Here is a 19,732-nt window from a genome sequence, read left to right on the forward strand (position 1 = left end):
GAGGAAAAAAAGCTAACAAACTGGATGTCAGAATTAGCATTAAAATTAATAGGATGGAACTTTAAATTACATGTAATAAGATGATATTGAGAAGAAATAAATATGAAGATTTACCTGAGTTCAAAAATTAACTTCACAAGTGCAAAATATAGAAAACAAAATGTGAGAGTTTTATTGACCTGAAAACTCAAATATTATTTAGTAGCATGAGATGGCAAATAAAACTCATTTGACATTAAGGTACATCAAGATGCACAGCATCCAAGAATAATATGGGTTGCAGGGGTCAGAGGCCTCTGAATTTAGAGTAATATGGTGAGTTGCAGCTTCCACATTTTAGAAACCATATAGATGAGCTAGAGACTTTCCAAAGGAGTGCAATCAGGCAGGATGGAGAAGGGATTTGAAATCTTATCCTATTGGGTTCAATGGAAAAAACTGAAGGGGTTTATTCTAGAGATGAGAAAACAGGTGGTTGGGGCAGGGAAGAATGATCACTGTCTTCTAGTATCTGAAAGAGTCCAGTTTGGAAGAAAAGCCAGCCTTGTACTGCTAGATAACAATGGGAAGGACCAGAAACAATGAATGGAATTTGGGAAGAAAAAAATTTAGGCTTCCTATAAGGAAAAAAAAAAACACAAGTCTTTAGACTCTAAGTATCCTGTGAGCTACTCCAAAGTGAGGGTTACCACAGGAGGTGCTTGATTTTACCCTATTGTGATTTTTAGGGAAGGGCTGGTTGAGCCATTAGTGGGTATGCTGTGCAAAGAATTCTTTTGCAGGTATGGATTTAACGATAATAGCTAGCTAGCATCTATATAGAACTTTAAGGGATGTGAAACACCCTAAGGATCTTATTTGATCATTACAACAATCCATTGAGGTAAAAACTATGATTATCCCCATTTTACCAATGAGGAAACTGATGCAAAAAGAAGCAAAGTGATTTACCCAGGGTCACACAGCTAGTAAGTGTCTGAAGTTGGAATTAAACTCAGGTCTCCCTAACTCCAGGTCTGTTGTTCAATCCACTTTGCTTCTCCAAAGGTGCCACTCTGCTCTGGGTCTATGACCTTTGGATACTATCATCAGACCTCTAAAGAAGATTTATGGGAAAACCTGGCCAAAATCCAAAGAGAATAATAAGGCATTGTAACTTTGTTATCTACACCAGAGGTGTCTAACATGCAGCCCAGGGATAGATAGGCTCAACCAGATCAAAATATAATTGGAAAATATTTAATGAAATAAATAAAATACAATAAAACATAGGCAATGTTAATATATAGTCATCTACAAGGGTTTCAGTTTTCATTTGATCTTGACACCACTGATCTGCCCTACTGGAAAGGTTAGGCAGGCTAACAAGGTAACCAAAACAGAAATGTGGAAATGTTGAAAAATATTTCTTTCTTCTTTCATGGGAATGTATGAATCTTGGCAATGCTACCTTCTGGTTGTATGCCAATGTACCAGCACATTCACCTCACTGGGGCCATGTTCTCATCTATAAAATAAGGATCATAATGACTATCTGCTTAACAGTTCCGTGTTTAGAATGAGATCATTATAAGAAATTTTTTGCAAAGTTTGAGGCTTTACATGAGTCATCTGCTGCTATAATGATATTAATTACCTGACCTTGGCCACATCCTTCAAGTCCTACTGAACCTATGATCTAACAGGACTTGGTTTCCTCTTGTGTAAACTAAAGGGTTGGATTAAATGACCACTGACTTCCCTTCCAACTCTGAATCTATAATTCTATGAGGCCATAAGCATGTATTAGTATAAAATTATCCATTAGTCTTCCTAACACTTTAAGTTAAAAAAAAAACAAAAAAACAAAAAAATGACAACTTTTCTTCCATAACACGGCTAATATGAAACCCAAGGCATGGACAAAACAAATACTTAAAACTTTACTTAAGAGTCTATTAGAGGAGAAGGAGGAGAATAATCCATTGTTACATCCAATTCAATATTTAATCAGGGAGTATATAATCATGACATAGTATACATATATATTTATGTATGGATTATTATGGGCTTATTAGGAATACAGTCTCACATCCCTCAGATTTCCCATTCAGTTACTGCAGGAAAATCAGTTTGAATAACTACAAAAAGAGAATAACTGGTGTTTATAGGGCACTTTGATGTTTGTAAAGCACTTTATGTATATTATCTCATTTACTCTTGAGGACAAGCCTGTGAGATAAGTCCATAGGCGTTATTATGCACATTTTCTGAAGGAAGAAGCTGAGGCTGAGGGAGAGATGAGGCAACTTACCCATGGGGAAACAGCTAGTAAATTTCAGAGTTAAAGATGTTAGTCAACAAGCCTTTACTAATCACTTACTGTATGGCGGAAATTGTGCTAAGTATTGGGGATATAATAAAGGTAAAACTAAGGTGACTACCCTGCAGAATCTCAGATTCTAAATGAGAGATAAGCAAATAACCACGGACACACAAACTGTATACAATATCAATGGAAGGAAATATAAGAGGCAAGGTTTTTTTTAATTTATGGTATAAAACAAGCATTTACATACCAAGGCATAATAAAAAAGACAATTGCATGTGAACCAGCAAATCCACTATATATAGTTTGCTATACCATTTCAATAAACTACAAAGTTATCGTGTAGATTTCTTTTTTCTTTTTTTTTCTTCTCTCTTCCTACCTAGAGATGGCCACCATTAGACACAAGTAGGTACACACACACACGTTTATTCTATACACACTTATTTATCAGTTTTTTCTCTGGATGCACATAGCATCTTTCTTCATATGTCCTTTATAGTTAATTTCGGTATTTATAGTAGTCTAAGTAACTTATTTTCTCAAAGTTATTCTTAGAACAATATTGCTTTTACTGTATACAAAGTTCTCCTGCTTCTGCTCATTTCACTCTTCATTATTTTGTATTTTCCATATTATTGTAAGATTATTGAGCTCATCATTTCTTCCACCACAGTAGCATTCCATCACAATCATATACCAAACCTTGCTCAGGCAAGGTTTTTATCCAGATCTTTCTGACCCCAGGTCCATCCCTTTTCCCACTCTACCCTGCTGCTCTCTACATGAGCCCCTTACCTTTACATTACACTCCACAGAACCTACCTGGCATGCGAATATAGGTGGATGGTAGAGCAAAGGGTAGAGTTGGCCAAGCACATTTTCATGAGTATCCTGGGTGTGAAGTCCCAATCTTACTATGAACTCGATGCTTTATAAGAAACTCTTCCCTAGTGCCTGCTGCTAGCTATTCCAAAGGTCTTAAATCAGGAGAGGTTATCCATGATCATTGCTGCTGCCAGGATGGAGGCAGAGTTAGTGACCTTCCTGCCTGCTCAGTCTCAGGATGAACAACAGAAGGCAGATGGATGAGGTAGGGACTCCAAGGACTGCTGTCTCCAGGTTCCTCTCATGTCAATGAGTGAAATACTTGGAAGTCAATAGCTGAAGTCCTAACTTGAGCAGGATCCTTGTACAAACCTTGGAACACAGCAGCTCTCAAGAGACTATTTTCCCTTGGAGGCAACTGGCTGCTCTACAGTTGCCATATATATAACATGCTATTAAACTCTGCTCTGAGCATGGGGACCAAGCTGGAGTCCTCCAGAAGACCATTTTCTTGGCTGTGTTCCTTTGTTAAGCTACCTCATTGTTAGGAGGAATAGAAAGAGCCCTTGGCATGGCAGTCAAGGCCTAGTTTCTAGTCATGGCATTTCCTCATTGGCAGACATCAAGAAAGACACTGGACTCTTCCACATTTTACTCTATTCATCTGTAAGATGAGGATAAAAATCACATTTCCTTCTATCTTGAAGCAACAATGTGAGGATCAGTGTATCCTTAGACATGAAAGATGTGGTGTGGTGCAGGGGAAAGATTATTGGACTTCAGAGAGAAGTTACAGGTTTCTAATCCTTGCTCTGCCGCTTTTTAGTAGGTACCAAATACACATTGATAAAATTGAATTGAATCAAACCATCAATAACATGGGTAAGGGTGTCAGGTTTATCATGTTTTCAGATGACTCGTCTAAGAAAGAGAACTAACATTAGAGTACAGTATTTTTTCATGCTTTGAAATCCCCATTTGTGATGGTGTGTGAGAATTGAAACTCACAAAGGAGAGGGTACATGTTTGGTATATCCCAATAGGGTTACAGGTATCTGGAAACAGTGATATGTGAACACCAGGCCAGGCACCAAAGGTCCACAGGGAATTATTTTTTGGTGGGGGTAGAGAGGGTGGAAGAAATCAGAGTTAAGTGACTTGTCCAGAGTCATGGAACAGATAGTAAGTATCTGAGGCTAGATTATAACTCAGACCCTCCTGAGTCCAGGGATGGTGCTCTATCCACTGGACCACCTAACTGTCCTCCAGAAGGAATTCTTGAGAGGGATAGAGGGAGGGAATCACAGAATCTTAGTCAGAGAACTCTCAAAGGTCATAAAATCTAAGCTATGCCTGAAAAGAACATTCTCCATAACACACCCAATAAATGGAAAACCCACCCGAACACCTACAGTGAAGAATTATTCAAGGTAGTTTGACAAGTGTGAATTGTTCTATTCATTAGTAAAACTTTTCCTTGCTTCAAGTTAAAATGTGACTCTGAACAATCCAGCCATTCCTCCCTGCTCTGCCTGCTAGGACCCACCAGAATGTGCCTAATATCTCTTCCAGGAGACACATCTTCAAATACATTGAAATTTTCATTCACTGAGATAAATATGCTTATTCCTTAATTGTTCTGTATATCGAATCATCTCCAGTAAATCTCGCCTGTGCATGCTCCTGGTGTCAATATCCTTTCTATGATGTAACAACCAGGATTGAAGAAAATACTCAGGTGTTCTCTGAAAGGGGATAGCTAGGTGCTCTAGTAGATTAAGCACTGGGCCTGGGGTCAGGAAGATCTGAGTTTCAATGCAGCCTCAGACATTTACTAGCTTTGTAACCCTGGGCAAACCACTTAGCCTCTATTTGTCCTAACTTCTCATCTGTGAAATGGGAACACACCGGAGAAGGAAAAGATAAACTTCTTCAGCATTTTGGCCAAGAAAATTTCATGAATAAGGTCCATGGCATCACTTAGAGTGAGACACATCTGAATGACTGAACAACAACAAAAAAATCTGAAGAGGGCAGAGGGCATCAGTACCATCCCCTCCCTCATTTGGGGACAAATGGTTTGTCAATGTGGTCATATACGGCATTAGCATTTTTGCTTCTAAGTATACCATAGACTGATATTGTACTGGTCATCCACTATTACCCACTGTGCTTTTACAGATGACCCATGCCTTCTTTACAATGACCTAGTGCCCATAGATTTGAACCCCTTTCTCCCCTCCCCCTAATTCAATTCAAAAATGCAGAATGGATGTCAAAGAAAGGTGTCAAAGGATGGGAAGAAACACCAAAGACCTCCTACATAGTGGACCTCAGTTACTTCCTCTGCAAAATCTATGATTGCTTTCCACTTGAAGTCCAACTGTAACCCATCCATCTCAAAGTCCCTCTCTCCCTGCCAATACTTCCAGGCTCATATGGACCATATTTAATCCTAGGTAAAAACATACAAAAATGATTCCTCTCTCTGTCTTTGTTAGCTTATTGCACGTGAATAGAATTGTTTCTGAAAAATCAACTTATATGCTGAGAGTATAGTTTGCTCCTACATTTCTTCCAATGTGGTCAAGAAGGGTCTCCAGTTTTATAAAGTAATTTAAATAATTCAATAATGCAAATACTAAATCTTTTCCAGTCTTCATTTCAACCCACAGACAAATCAAAAGATGTAAAAAGCAAAACAAAAGAAAACAAAACCTCACACAACCCTTATTCATATACAAACACATAAAACAATGGAAGAACCTATTCGTTACATTTGATATTGAAGTTGACATCAGAATGTTTCACTGACATGACAATGAAATATGTCTCTCCCATTGGATCAAACACTTTCCAGGCCATTAGGACCATCCTTTGGATTATATTCTTTTCCTAAAGGTAGCCATAATGCAGTGGTGTTCTGGAGCCAGCTCCAAGTGGCTCACAAAAAGATAATTACATTTTGAATTTGAGCACCTAGACTGCGGAAATCAGTAAATACTACAAATCAGGACTTAATTTATTATTTTGCTGATGAACTACATTTCAGAAAGTGTTTGAGAAAACAATAACAGAATACGTCAAAATATGTCATGCATATATATATATATATATATATAATGTTTTTTTTTCCTGGAGAGCTGGTTCTTTAGTGTTTATGAAATCATCTCTGCATTATGGGTTGCTGTATGAGCAATGTTATTAACATTAAAAAGATATGTTCCAAGCAACTCAGTGCCTTTGTTGTTGAAGTAATAAACTATTCAAAAATATGCAGTTGATATTCCTCATTCTTGGAAATTCACTGCAATTGCTGTCTTGCACGTAGATGTGTGTGTATGGGGAAGAATCTTCATGGTGCCATGAATAGAGCACTGGTCTTGGAATCAAGAGGAGTCCTCTTCTGGGGCAGGTAGGTAGCACAGTGGATACAGCACTGACCCTGGAGTCAGGAGGGCCTGAGTTCAAATCCGGCTTCGGGCACTTAATGGTGACTACTGTGTGACCTTGGGCAAGTCACTTAACCCCATTTGCCTCATTAAAAAAAAAGAGGAGTCATCTTCACGAGTTCAAATAGAAACTTAGTAAATTACTAGCTGTGTGACTCTGGACAAGTCTCTTAACCCTGTTTGCCTCAGTTTCCTTATCTGTGAAATGAGTCTGAGAAAGAAATGTGGAATTATTCCCATATCTTTGCCAAGAAAACCTCAAAATGAGGTCACAAATAGTCAGACACAACTGAACAATGACAAGAAGACAGTACTCACATATTATTCATCCCACATGACAATCTTCTAAGAGAGGCAACTCTCTTAAGGCTCTTTAAACTTGAGGAAATTGAGATTGGGGCTCACATAGGGCTATACAACATGAAAGTATGTAAAACAATATAAATTCAGTTCTACCCTCATGCCAAATCTATGACACTTTCTACTAACAAATTTCACCTTACTTTGGTGACAAAGAAAATCAAAACATACAACCAGAAGAAAACAAAGTCAAAGCTCCTACATCTAAAACTTCCAAGAAAAATATGAATCAGTCCCAGGCCTTGGAAGAGCTGAAAAGGGATTTTGAGAAGCACATAAGAGAAGTAGAGGAAAAGCTTGGAAGACAAATGAGAGTGATTCAAGAAAATCATGAAAAACTATTCAACAGCTTGGTAAAGGAGACCCAAAAAATACTGAAGAAAATAACACCTTAAAAAATAGCCTAACCCACATGGCAAATGAGGTCCAAAAAGCCAATGAAGAAGAGAATGCCCTAAAGAGCAAAATTGGACAAATGGAAAAAGAAGTCCAAAAGATTACTGAAGAAAATATTTCTTTAAAAATTAGAATAGAGCAATTGGAAGCTAGTGACTTCATGACAAATCAAGACACTGTAAAACAAATCCAAAAGGATGAAAAATTAGAAAACAATGTGAAATATCTCATTGGAAAAATAACTGACCTGGAAAATAGATCCAGGAGAGAGAATTTAAAAATTATTGGACTATCTGAAAGCCATGATCAAAGAAAGAGCCTAGACATCATCTTTCAAGAAATGATCAAGGAAAATTGCTCTAATATTTTAGAACCAGAGGGCAAAATAGAAATTGAAAGAATCCACATATCTCTTCCTGAAAGAGATCCCCAAAGGAAAACTCCTAGGAATATTGTAGCCAAATTCCAGAGTTCCCAGGTCAAGGAGAAAATTTTTATAAGCAACCAGAAAGAAAGAATTCAAGTATTGTGAAAACACAATCAGAATAACACAAGATTTAGCTGCTTCTATATTAAAGGAATGCAGGGCATGGAATATAATATTCCAGAAGGCAAAGGAGATAGGATTACAATCAAGAATCACCTACCCAGCAAAACTGAGTATAATTCTTCAGGAGAAAAAATGGTCATTCAGTGAAATAGAGGACTTTCAAGCATTCTTGATGAAACGACCAGAGCTGAATAGAAAATTTGACTTTCCAATACAAGACTCAAGTGGAACATGAAGAGGTAAACAGGAAAGAGAAATCATAAGAGACTTATTAAGGTTGAACTGTTTACATTCTTGCAAGGAAAGATGATTTTTGTAACTCATGAGACCTTTGTCAATATTATGGTAGTTGGAGGGAAAAAAACTATATGTATGTATGCATAGATAGATAGATAGATAGATAGATAGATATATAGATAGAGGGCACAAGGTGAGTTGAAGATGAAGGGGTCATATCTGGAGAATAAAATTAAGTGGTGAGAGAGGATTATATTAGGAGGAGAAAGGGAAAGATAGAATGGGGTAAATTATCTCACAAAAAAAATCAGAAAAGAAAAGGCTCTTACAGTGGAAGGGAACTGGGGAAAGGTGAGAGGAAATGAGTGAATCTTATTTTCATAGGATTTGACTTAGGGAGGGAATAACATACACACTTAATTGGGTAAGTAAATATGTCTTACCCCACAGGAAAATAGGAGGGGAAGGGGACAAGAGAGTAGGGGTATGACAGAGAAGAGGGCAGATTAGGAAAGGGGGTAATCAGAAGCAAATACTTCTGAGGAGGGACAGGGTCAAAAGAAAGAACAGAATAAATGGGTGGGTGGGATATGATTAAGGGAAATAGAGTTAATTTTTCACAGCAAGTCTACTATGGAAGTGTTTTGCATAACTGCACATGTATAGCCTATATTGAGTTGCTTGTCTTTTCAATGAGGGTGGGTGGGGAGGGAGGAAGGGAGAAAATTTGGAACCAAAAGTTTAAAAACACATGTTTAAAAAAATGTTTTCACATGCAACTGGGAAATAAGAAATACAGGAAATGGGGTACAGAAATCTATCCTGCCCTACAGGAAAATAGAAGGGGAAAGGGCAGAAGAGACAGTAGGGAAAGCAGACTAGGGGAAGGGGTATTCAGAATGCATGCCATCTTGGGGTGGGGGAGGGGTGACATGGGTTGAAAATTTGGAACTCAAAATACTGTGGAAGTAAATGTTGAAAACTAAAAATAAAAAAGAAAATAAAAAAAGAAAAAAGTTTGGATTCCACTTCTTTGGGATTAAGAAAAGTAGCCTGACTTGGGATTTTGACCCCAGAGTGAGGAAGGTACAGATTGGATTTTATCTCTAAGAAAACAGATGATCCAACTGATGTCCCTGACCTCTCACAGCTTTCCTAAAAGCATTCTTGACATCTTTGTTCCTAACACTATAGACCAGAGGATTCAACATGGGGATGACCATGGTGTAGAACACTGACGCTATTTTGTCTATGTCCATAGAATGGCTTGAGCTGGGTTGGAAGTACATGAATGTGATGGTCCCATAAAATATGGACACTGCTGTGAGATGAGAAACACAGGTGGAGAAGGCTTTCTTGCGCCCCTCAGCAGAACGGATCTTCAGGAGGGTGTTGAAGATTAACAGATAAGATGTAAAGATGACAAGAAATGGGAAAAAGACATTAAGTGACCCTAATATAAAGAATTCCAACTCAGTGATGTGAATATCAGAGCAAGAGAGAACTAGGAGAGGGGGAATATCACAGAAAAAGTGATGGACTATGTTGGACCTACAAAAGGAAAGGCTAAACATGTTTCCTATGACAATGGAGGAGGTCAAAAAGCCACAGATGTAAGCACCACTAGCCAGATATGTACAAACACTTGATGTCATAGTGGTGGTGTAATGTAGAGGTTTGCAGATAGCTGCATGGCGATCATAGGCCATGGAGGCTAAGAGATAACTTTCAGTAACAGCAAAGGCCCCAATGAAGAACAACTGGGTAGCACATCCATTATAGGAGATAACCTTGTCCCCTCTAAGGAGTCCAGCCATCACCTTGGGAGTAATAGTTGAGGAGTAGCCAAAATCCACCAAAGAGAGGTTCCTGAGGAAAAAGTACATGGGAGTGTGAAGGCAGGAATCCAAGGAGATCAGAGCTACTATCCCCAGGTTCCCTAACAGGCTGATGAGGTAGATGAGGGTGAACATTATGAAGAGAGGAACCTGAAGCTCTGGGGCATCTGTTAATCCTGTAAGGATGAACTCATTCACTTGAGATCTGTTCTCCATTGATGTCATTTGACGGTTGCCATACACCTGCAACAAAAGAGGAACCATCAGAAAAATGAATTCTGCCTGGTGAAGAACTCCAAGACATAAAACATGGTCAGAGAAACATATTCTGTAGGGGCTAGAAATAAGCAATTAAGGGGTGAAGAACATCTAGGTAGTTGTCACAGCAGTTATTCTAGGTCCTCAAAATCCACATATCCATTTTGAGAGAGAGAGAGAGAGAGAGAGAGAGAGAGAGAGAGAGAGAGAGAGAGAGAGTCACTCATGTATAACTTCTCACTTTGTTTAATCTACTATAAATTTAACAATATCCAAAGTGTCATTTCCCACTTCAGGAAAGGAAAGTGTCTTATTCTCTGGGAAAAATCAGCATGATAGGGGGAATTACTGTTGGCCAGATTTGGAGAATTAGGCCTTTGCTTATGAATATGCTTCACTCTAACGCAGAAGAGAGAAAAGAGAAATAAAAGAGTTAAAAGATAAATCATATAAGAGAAAAGTTTAAAATCTGTGAGAAGGGAGGAAAGGATCAAAGAAAGTTGGCCAGGAGTTCACTGAGATCCTGCTTAGTCATGGAATAATTGTGACTTTAAGGTTGATGTAATGAACTGAAGTCACCTGTTTGTGAGTAGGAACAGCTGCCAATGTACACCAATTTCTTAGTTGTGTGGAATCATCTGTGCAAAAGATCACTGGTGGATCACTCAACAATAAATGTATTATTTCTAAATTCAATTTCATCACACACACACACACACACACACACATATATATATTTTCAAGTCAATATATTTCCTCTCAAAGGCCATCTACTTCAACTCACATGTGACCAGGAGTCACCTCTACAAAAGCCTGCCATAAAGCATGAAAGAGTGGAAAAAGAGAATAGCTAGTTAAACAGGAAGAATGAAAAATAAGAGATATATACTTCTAGTAGCACATTGGGGGACCCAAGGAATTATACCTCACATGTATGGTTAATTAGAATCTCTAATACATGAAAAGAAATTAGGCTGCTAATTTAGACTTGAGGTATAGGACTCATAACTGTAATTTGGTTCTGGAAAGATTTTCCTCTTATTTTAATGAAATCAGATAAGTTACACCAGACTATTATAAAATTTTTAACCTGAGAAAATACACTGATACAAAGAAATCCAGGAACCATAGTGAGAAAACTTGGTGGAAAGCTTTTATACTGTTATCAGTATATTACTGATGGGAGTCTTCAAGTATCTGAGCGTCTGCCAGGATGTTCTCTCTTATTTTCTCTCTGTCTCTCAATGGATTTTTCTGTCTGTCTCTCTCTCAGATCTCTGCATCTCTGCATATTTGTCTCTGTCTCTCCCTGTCTCAGTTTCTCCCCTTTTCTTTGCCTGCTTTTCCCTCCCTCCCTCCCTCTCTCTCTCTTTCTTTCTCTCTGTCTCTCTCTCTCTCCCCCTTCAAAGAGAAGTTTTTCATTTCTTGATGAAAATGATATTTTAATACATCAATATTGCAAAATGAAGGAACAAATATGAGAAAATTCCATCCTGCATTTGATTCTCATAAAGCATGAAAAATTATTAAGTAGGACCAAAAAAAACTGTTAGAAGAGTAGGGGGAAAGTAATTAAATCATCCTAAGGTTTAAGATAGACAAAGAAAGGAAAACTAGCAACTGTCAGAAATGCACATTATGCTTGGGGAGAATCAATTACAGACATTTTAGAGGAAGAATAAAGTCGATTCCTATTGATTAATTGCATAGGGAGTTCAAACTTGAAGGGATAGAAAGGTTTCAAGAGTGGAATTTTGAAGATACAAGAAGATAAATTAACAATTAGGTGGACTTACATATTAAAAATAAATTTGCAGAAATGAAAAAATGTGGAGGTAACCAAGGATGAATGCAAAAGCAGATCCTATCTAATAGAGCCAGAGATGTATGAACTGAGGGAAGCCCAAACTAGTTACTTTTGTAGCTGAAGACTACAAAAATGTGAGAATTTTTTTATTGAAAAACTGGGCTTTGGGGGAACAGAGGATAATCAAGTCAGTAACTGGACTGATTCCCAAGACAAATGAGACAAGTATAATGAATGCCAAGCATAGGCAGAGCTGCTCAGTTGGCATTTTGTTTCTATTTTCTCTGACAAAGAGAATAATCTTTGGATTTAGGAAGACAGAAAAACTAAGAGTTGGTAACAGAGATAATGAGATTTTAGAACCTGTAGCAATGGAAATAAGGGAAGGAGCATTTCTATAGCATCTATTATATGGCAGACACTGTGCTATGCTTCATAAGTATTATCTTATTTGATTCTCACAACAACCCTGTGAAGAAGGTGCTGTTATTATCCCCATTTAAAGCTGAGGAAACTGCTGTAAACAGGGGCTGAGTGATTTGCCCAAGGCCATTCCTTAAGTGTCTGTGACTTGATTTGAAGTCAGCACTTCCTGACTCCAGTCCCAAAGTTCTATCCACTCTCCCAGATTTGGTTCTTTAAAATTTGTAGAGTACTTAAACACATTGAATCATTTCGTCTCCACAACAACTTTGTGACTTACATGGCAAACAAGAAAACTAATCTGACCTTACACTGAGCGGAGGGACACTGTATCCAGGTGTACAGAGGGTCCTCTCTAGCTAGAATTTGGTGCACCATGTTGAGTCATCATTTTCACACTTTAGGAAGGACATTGCCAGGCTAGAGATTCTCCAGAGGAGTTCAGACAGCATGGAGAAGGACTTTGAAATCTTCCCATATCATCATTGGTGGAAGGAACTGCAAGTGTTTGGTGCACAAAAGATGAAAGATGGGTGTCAGGGCAGGAGTTATGATTGGAATCTTCAGGTGTCTGCACGACTGACAGACAGAAGAAGAATTTAGTTCGTTTTCTTTGTACCCAGAGGGTATACCCAGGAGAAAAGGTTAGAAGTTAAGAAGAAAAAAACCTTAGGTTTGATTTAAGGAAAAGATTCTAAAATGTTGCTATTCAGAAGTGGAAGGGACTATGTTAACATGTACTGAATTTCCCCTCTCTTAAAGTCTTGAGGGAATGACTAGTTAAGCTCTTATTCAACACGTTGCAGACACAGACACACTGACACACATATTTGTACCTGTATAAAAGTGTGTGTGTGTTTGTGTGTATGTGTATGTGTGTATACATATACAAACACATAAATGTGTGTCTGTGAGTATATGTATATGTGTGTACATGTATTTATGTGTGTATACACACACATTAGATCAGTGGAGAAAGAGACAGAAAAGGTTTATTTCTCATTTTATGGAAACATTTCACTCCTAGCTCTTGTTATGGTCACTGTGACCATGGACAAATCACCTCACCTCAGAGCCTAACTTCACTCATAAGTCAAAAAAGGATAATAGTAACGACACCTGTGTCATAGGGTGTTCTGAGAATGGAAGATGATTCTGTAAAATGCTTTGAAAAGCTTAAAGTTCTATGAAAGGATTATCTACTGGTATTTTAATTAACACTACTATTACCATTTGTATTATCTTTCCCAAATCCCTAAAGATCTTTTACTCTGAAGTTATCATGGACCTCAGTTTGCTCATTGATAAAGAAAAGAAGTTAGACTAGATGATCTCTGAGATCCTTTTAATCTCTGAATCAATGATCCCATGACACTTATAACCTGAATTAATTTTTAAGATTTCCATTAATCTTCATAACACCACTGTGAAAGAACTTTTATTCTAAAGTGTTTAATAGGAGACTGACAGGTGAGGATAGGGTAAATAAATAAAACTTTATCCCCTAGACTTTTATAGGAGTTGAAAAAAGATCCATTTTTATACCAAACTACCATTAAAGGTTTTCCTTTAAGGTGATAGGAACAAGATTAAATAGAATACACACAACCTACTTAGAGTCAAGATTTATGATAATGCTTATCTCATACATAGCATGTGTGCCATTTTTTATAATTTATACTATTGAATCAAATATGTATATACGTAGTCTAGGATAATCCCTTTCACTGATGTACTCAAGCTTGGGTCCTCTTGAGTTCCCATGTCTAAAAAGAATCCTTTTTGGTCCCCAAGGCTGACAAGGTAATTTATTTTCTACTCAGAAACTCCCAGATGTTGGTGAATAGCACTTTCTTGGAAAGATAATTGAATAGAAGTCTGAAGACTTGGGCTCTAATATTGCTTGGATGTTTACTAATTTCTTCTGTGAGTTCATGGAAGTTAATCAATACTTCTGCCCCTCTGCTCATTTAGTAAATAAGAATATTTCTTTGGGTATAGAGGTCACACAGTGATGTTGAGAAATACATTTGCCAAGAAGAAAATACTATAGACATTAGTTAGGCATGAAAGTGAAGGTTCTTGGGCTTTTACATGAAAATGGATGAGCAGGTGGTCTGAGAAACACAAATCATAGAGAAAAGAGGATAGAGGGCCTACTAAAATATAAGGTATTAGTCTGGCAATGTGGTGTAGTAGAGATAGCTTTAATCTCTGAGTCAAGAAGATGTGGATTTAAATCCCACTCAGACCCTTACTAATTGTATATGTATGGACAAATCCCTTAAGTTAATTAGCCTCAGGTTGCTTATCTGTAAAAGGGGGAAGGACATAACAATAATGGTATTTATCTCCAAGAGTTTTTGGGAAATACTAATGAGAAAATCAATATAAAGCTCTTTCCAAATGTTATATATTGTGACCTATTACCATTCTGGGCAAAGACGCTATCTCCTCTACATTTTCTTATCAAACTCCTCCTTGAAGTTTTTAGTGAAGTGTCTTGTATACACTATCCCCTTAATCAACATTATTTACTTAAATATTTCTTTGGACTACACCATCACCTGTCCCTCAAATAGCTCCTTCAGTTACTGAAGGATGACAGGTTTGAAAAGCTGCAAGTAGTGGATAATAACAGGTGTTGATAGAGCCCTTGGATGTTTGAGCACAATTTCCATCCACAATCTCATTTGAGACCTTAGACAGCCCTATGAAATAAGTACCCGAAGTGTAGTTTTGTACAGTGTATGGAAAAAGAAATGCAAGTGAAGTGACTTACCCATGAAGAAAGTGAGTCACTGTCTGAGATACAGAAGGTTTTTATACAGGTCGTCCTGCCACCATGTCGAGCAATGTTTCCACTTTACCATTTTGGTGCCTATACTGCCCTGAAGCGTTGGGATTGGATATCCTAGAAGCTAGCTGGCTTGAAATGGAGAAAGGTGGCCAAGACTCCAAAAAGGAAGTTAGCCAAGAACTTTATATTCAAGGTTTAGCCCTGAAGTCCCCAGCCTGGGAAAAATATGATTGTATTGGAGAAACTCTTCACTAGTCACTGGGGCAGAGTACAAAGCTCCTAGTGGCAGAGAGGTCACTCCTGGCCATTGCTGTGGCATGGATGGCGGTAGAGGTAATGGTGCCCACTCCTACCCTTCATTCAGGCCAGCTTCAGGAAACCCAAAAAAGCTAGATGAGTGAGTGAATGAATCAGGGAAAAAGACCCACCAGCTCATTCCCAAGCACTGAGCCCTATAGTGGAATGTTTCAGTGCCAGTAGCTGAAGTCAGGGATGAAGCAGGAAGTTTATGCATTCCTAGGAGCCCTGCAACATTGAGAGATGGTCCCACCTGGAAGATACCTGGCAGCACTGTTGCCAATTCATGAACAAAAGAAACCATTAAATTCTGCTCTGACCACCTGGGAAAACATGTTCTCCTGGGTTCTTTGGCATTCTTAGCTTGCTGTTTGCAAAGTGAGGTAGAAAGGGACCTGTATAAGGCCATTGACAATAGCTGGCTTCTAATCCTGCTTCTATCATCTTTTAGCCAGGTGACAGTGACCAATACACTGAACATCTCCAAGTCTCAATTTATTCTCCTTTGAATTGGGTATAACAATCTCATACCTGATTATGATCAATAGGTTTTGGTAAAGCTCAAATGTGATACTGAACATGAAAGAGAGTGGGTTGTTGAAAAGATCTCCACACAATAAGGAAGTGAAAAAAATCACTGAACTTGGTGTTAGAAGATCTGGGATGAACTTGGAGGTCACTGTGAAACATTAGGCAAGTCACTGATCCCAGATGAACATTGATGTTCTCAATTGTAACTTGCAAATAAGCATATACACATGATCTAATTCTCATGAGCGTTGTCAGGTTAGTAATTATAAATTACAAATGCTTTCTTACTATGCTGAATATTATTGCTACTGTTTTTAAAATTCTACTCAGAGCTCCTAATTTACCTATTATCCCAAATTCCATCTGATCCCACGTTCTAATTCAATGGTAACTAGGGGAATGCTGTGGTAATCATTTGTCAAGTTTTAAGTAGAGTCTTTGACAAGCTCAATCCTGCTATTCTTGAGGACAAGATGCAAAGCAGACATTGAAGAGCCCAGAGTGACAGATTCAGAAGTTTTTGAAAACTTACATTCAAGAAAGATGCAATGATCATCATCAACCTGGAAGAGGGTCTCTCCTAAGCCCCTGCCTGCTGTATCTTCCCCACAACACAAAATCAACTTTTATTTGCTGTGATATGTTTTATGTGCTCTAACATGTGTATATTTATTTTCACCCAAAAAAATTTGGTTCCTTATGGACAGACACTACATTCTTTGTATCTTGGTACATCCAAACCTACACTAGGCCTTAATTAATATGGTGGCCTAGTAAATTATTGTGGAATTCCATTGATTTATTAGTTACCTGGACAAACACATATTGATCTCCTTATCAGATTCTGAGATGGAAAAAATCCAGGAGGGACAGCTATGACACTGGGTGAACTATTCAAGATTCAAAAATATCTCAGCACGCCAGAATTCCCAATTAAATCTAACAAGTTGAAAATTGGAAAGGAAACATGAAAAATGTTACACTTGTGTGACTTGGTGTCCAATGTGTTCCCTCCCAGAAACTGAATCTCCTATTTAACCCATGAGAGTAGTTGCAGATCACGTGTGTTAATGTATATGATTGTGCATGTGTGTGCACCTTTGCATTCTTCTAATAGATAATTTGGGCATTTAAAATACGCAATGTAACTTATTTGCTCAAAGTTATTATTAGAACAATATTGCTATTACTGTATATAATGTTCTCCTGGTTCTGCTCTTTTCACACTTCATTATTTTGTATAAGTCTTTTGATGTTTTTTTCTGAGACCGTTGAGCTCATCATTTTTACAGCACAGTAGTATTCCAAAAAAATCATACACCACAATTTGTTCAGGCAAGGTTTTTATCCAGTTCTCTCTGACCCCACATCCATCCCTTTTTCCCACTCTGCCTTGTTGCTCTCTACATGAGCACCTTAACCTTACATTACACTTCCCAGAACTTATCTGACATAGGTGGATGGCACAGCAAAGAAGAGAGTTGGCCAAGCACTTTCACATGAGTATCTTGGGTGTGAAGTCCCACCCTTAGCATGTACTCTATGGTTTTCAAGAAACTCTTCCCTAGTCCCTGTTACTAGCTATTCCAAAGTCCTTAAATCAGGAGAGGTTATCCATGGACCATATGTAATCCTATATAATGACATATAGAAATGATTTTTCTCTCTGTCTTTGTTAGCTTATTGCCCTTGAATAGAATCGGTCCTGAAAAATCAACTTACGTGCTGAGCTTGTTCCTAAGTGTCTTCCAGTTTGGTCAAGATGGGTCTCCAGCTCTTTTAAAATAATTCAAATAATTTCATAATGCAAATACTAAATCTTAGTCAATATTTATTTCATCCCACAGACAAAGCAAAAGATATAAAAAGCAAAAGAAAACAAGAACATAAAAAACACTAAAATATTGAATTAGTTAGAATGAAATTGATATTGAAATTGGCGTCACAATATTTTACTGACATTACAGTGAAATAGGTCTCTCCCACAGAATCAAAGTTCTTTCCAGTGTCTTAGGACCATCTTGTCATTTATATTCCTTCCTAAAGATAGCCTTTCTGCAGTGATATTGTGGAGACAGCTGAAGTGGCTCACAAAGAGATAATTACATTTTGAGTCTCAGCACCTGGACTGTAGAGATCAGTAAATACTACAAATCAGAACTTAATTTATTATTTTGCTGATTAACTGGATTTCAGAAAGTGTTTAAGAAAATAATAACAGAGATTACATTTCAAAGTGTGTCATGAATAATTTTTTTTTTTCTGGAGAGCTGGTTCTTTAGTGTTTATCAGCTCCTCTCTCTGCTTTATGGGCTGCTGTATGAGCAATTCCATTAACATTAAAACTATATGTTCCAAGCAACTCAGTGCCTTTGTTCTTGAAGTAATAAGCTGTTCAAAAAATATGTAGCTGATATTCCTCTTTCTAGGAAATTCACTACAATTGCTGTCTTGCACTTAGATATGTGTGTATGGGGAAGTATCTGGATGGCGCAGTGAATAGAGTACTGAGCTTGGAATCAAGAGGAGTCATCTTCTGGGGCAGCTAGGTTGCACAGTGCATAGAGCACTGGCCTTGGAGTCAGGAGGACCTGAGTTCAAATCCGACCTCAGACACTTCACACCGACTACTGTGTGACACTGGGCAAGTCACTCAACCCCAATTGTCTCACTTTCTTCTCTGTGAAATGAGTAGGAGAAGGAAATGGAAAACCACTCCAGTGTCCTTGCCAAGAAAACCCCAAAATGGGATCAAAAAGACACAACAAGAACACAACACACACATATTATTCATTCCTCATAACAATCTTCTAAGATAGGGAACACTCTCAAGGCCCTTTAAACATGAGGATATTGAGATTGGGGCCTTCATCAGACTATAAACATAAAAGTATCTGGGAGAATATAAATTCAGACCTCTCCTGAATCCAAATTTATGACACCTTCTACTAACAAATTTGGCCTTTGAAAAAAGTTTGGATTCCACTTATCTGTGCATAAGAAAAGTAGCCTGACTTGGTGTGTGAATCCAAGAGTGGGGAAGGTACAGATTGTATTTCCTCTCTAAGAAAAAAAATAATCCATTTGAAGTCTTTGTCCTCTCACAGCTTTACTAAAAGCATTCTTGACATCTTTGTTCCTAAGACTATAGACCAGAGGGTTCAACATGGGGATGACAATGGTGTAGAACACTGACACCACTTTGTCTGTGTCCATGGAATGGCTTGAGCTGGGTTTAAAGTACATGAAGATGATTGTTCCATAAAATATGGAAACTGTTGTAAAATGGGAAGCACAAGTGGAGAAGGCTTTCTGGCGGCCTTCCGCAGAATGGATCTTCAGGATGGTGATGAAGATTAACAAATAAGAAGTAAAGATGACAAGAAATGGGAAAAAGGCATTGAGTGACCCTAAGATAAAGACTAGTGACTTCATGATGTGAATATCAGAGCAAGAGAGATCGAGGAGAGGGGGAATATCACAGAAAAAGTGATGGACTATGTTGGACCTACAAAAGGAAAGGCTAAAAGTGTTGCCTGTAACTATGGAGGAGGACAGAAAGCCACATATGTAAGCACCACTGGCCAGATGTGCACAAATAGTTGATGTCATGGTGGTGGTGTAATGTAGAGGTTTGCAGATAGCTG

At 38.0% G+C, this 19,732-nt stretch overlaps 1 protein-coding gene across 1 annotated transcript; it reads right to left on the reverse strand.

The window, feature by feature from the left end:
- Nucleotides 1–9,237: 9,237 nt before the first annotated feature.
- On the reverse strand, nucleotides 9,238–10,194 carry LOC114042045 (olfactory receptor 5B2-like). The gene has a single exon (XM_027860756.1). It carries the CDS (start codon nucleotides 10,192–10,194, stop codon nucleotides 9,238–9,240), a length of 957 nt encoding a protein of 318 aa, XP_027716557.1.
- Between the last annotated feature and the right edge of the window lie 9,538 nt (nucleotides 10,195–19,732).

The sequence above is a fragment of the Vombatus ursinus genome, unplaced genomic scaffold (assembly GCF_900497805.2).
Source record: "Vombatus ursinus unplaced genomic scaffold, bare-nosed wombat genome assembly UNPS02014248.1, whole genome shotgun sequence".
Taxonomy (NCBI): domain Eukaryota; kingdom Metazoa; phylum Chordata; class Mammalia; order Diprotodontia; family Vombatidae; genus Vombatus; species Vombatus ursinus.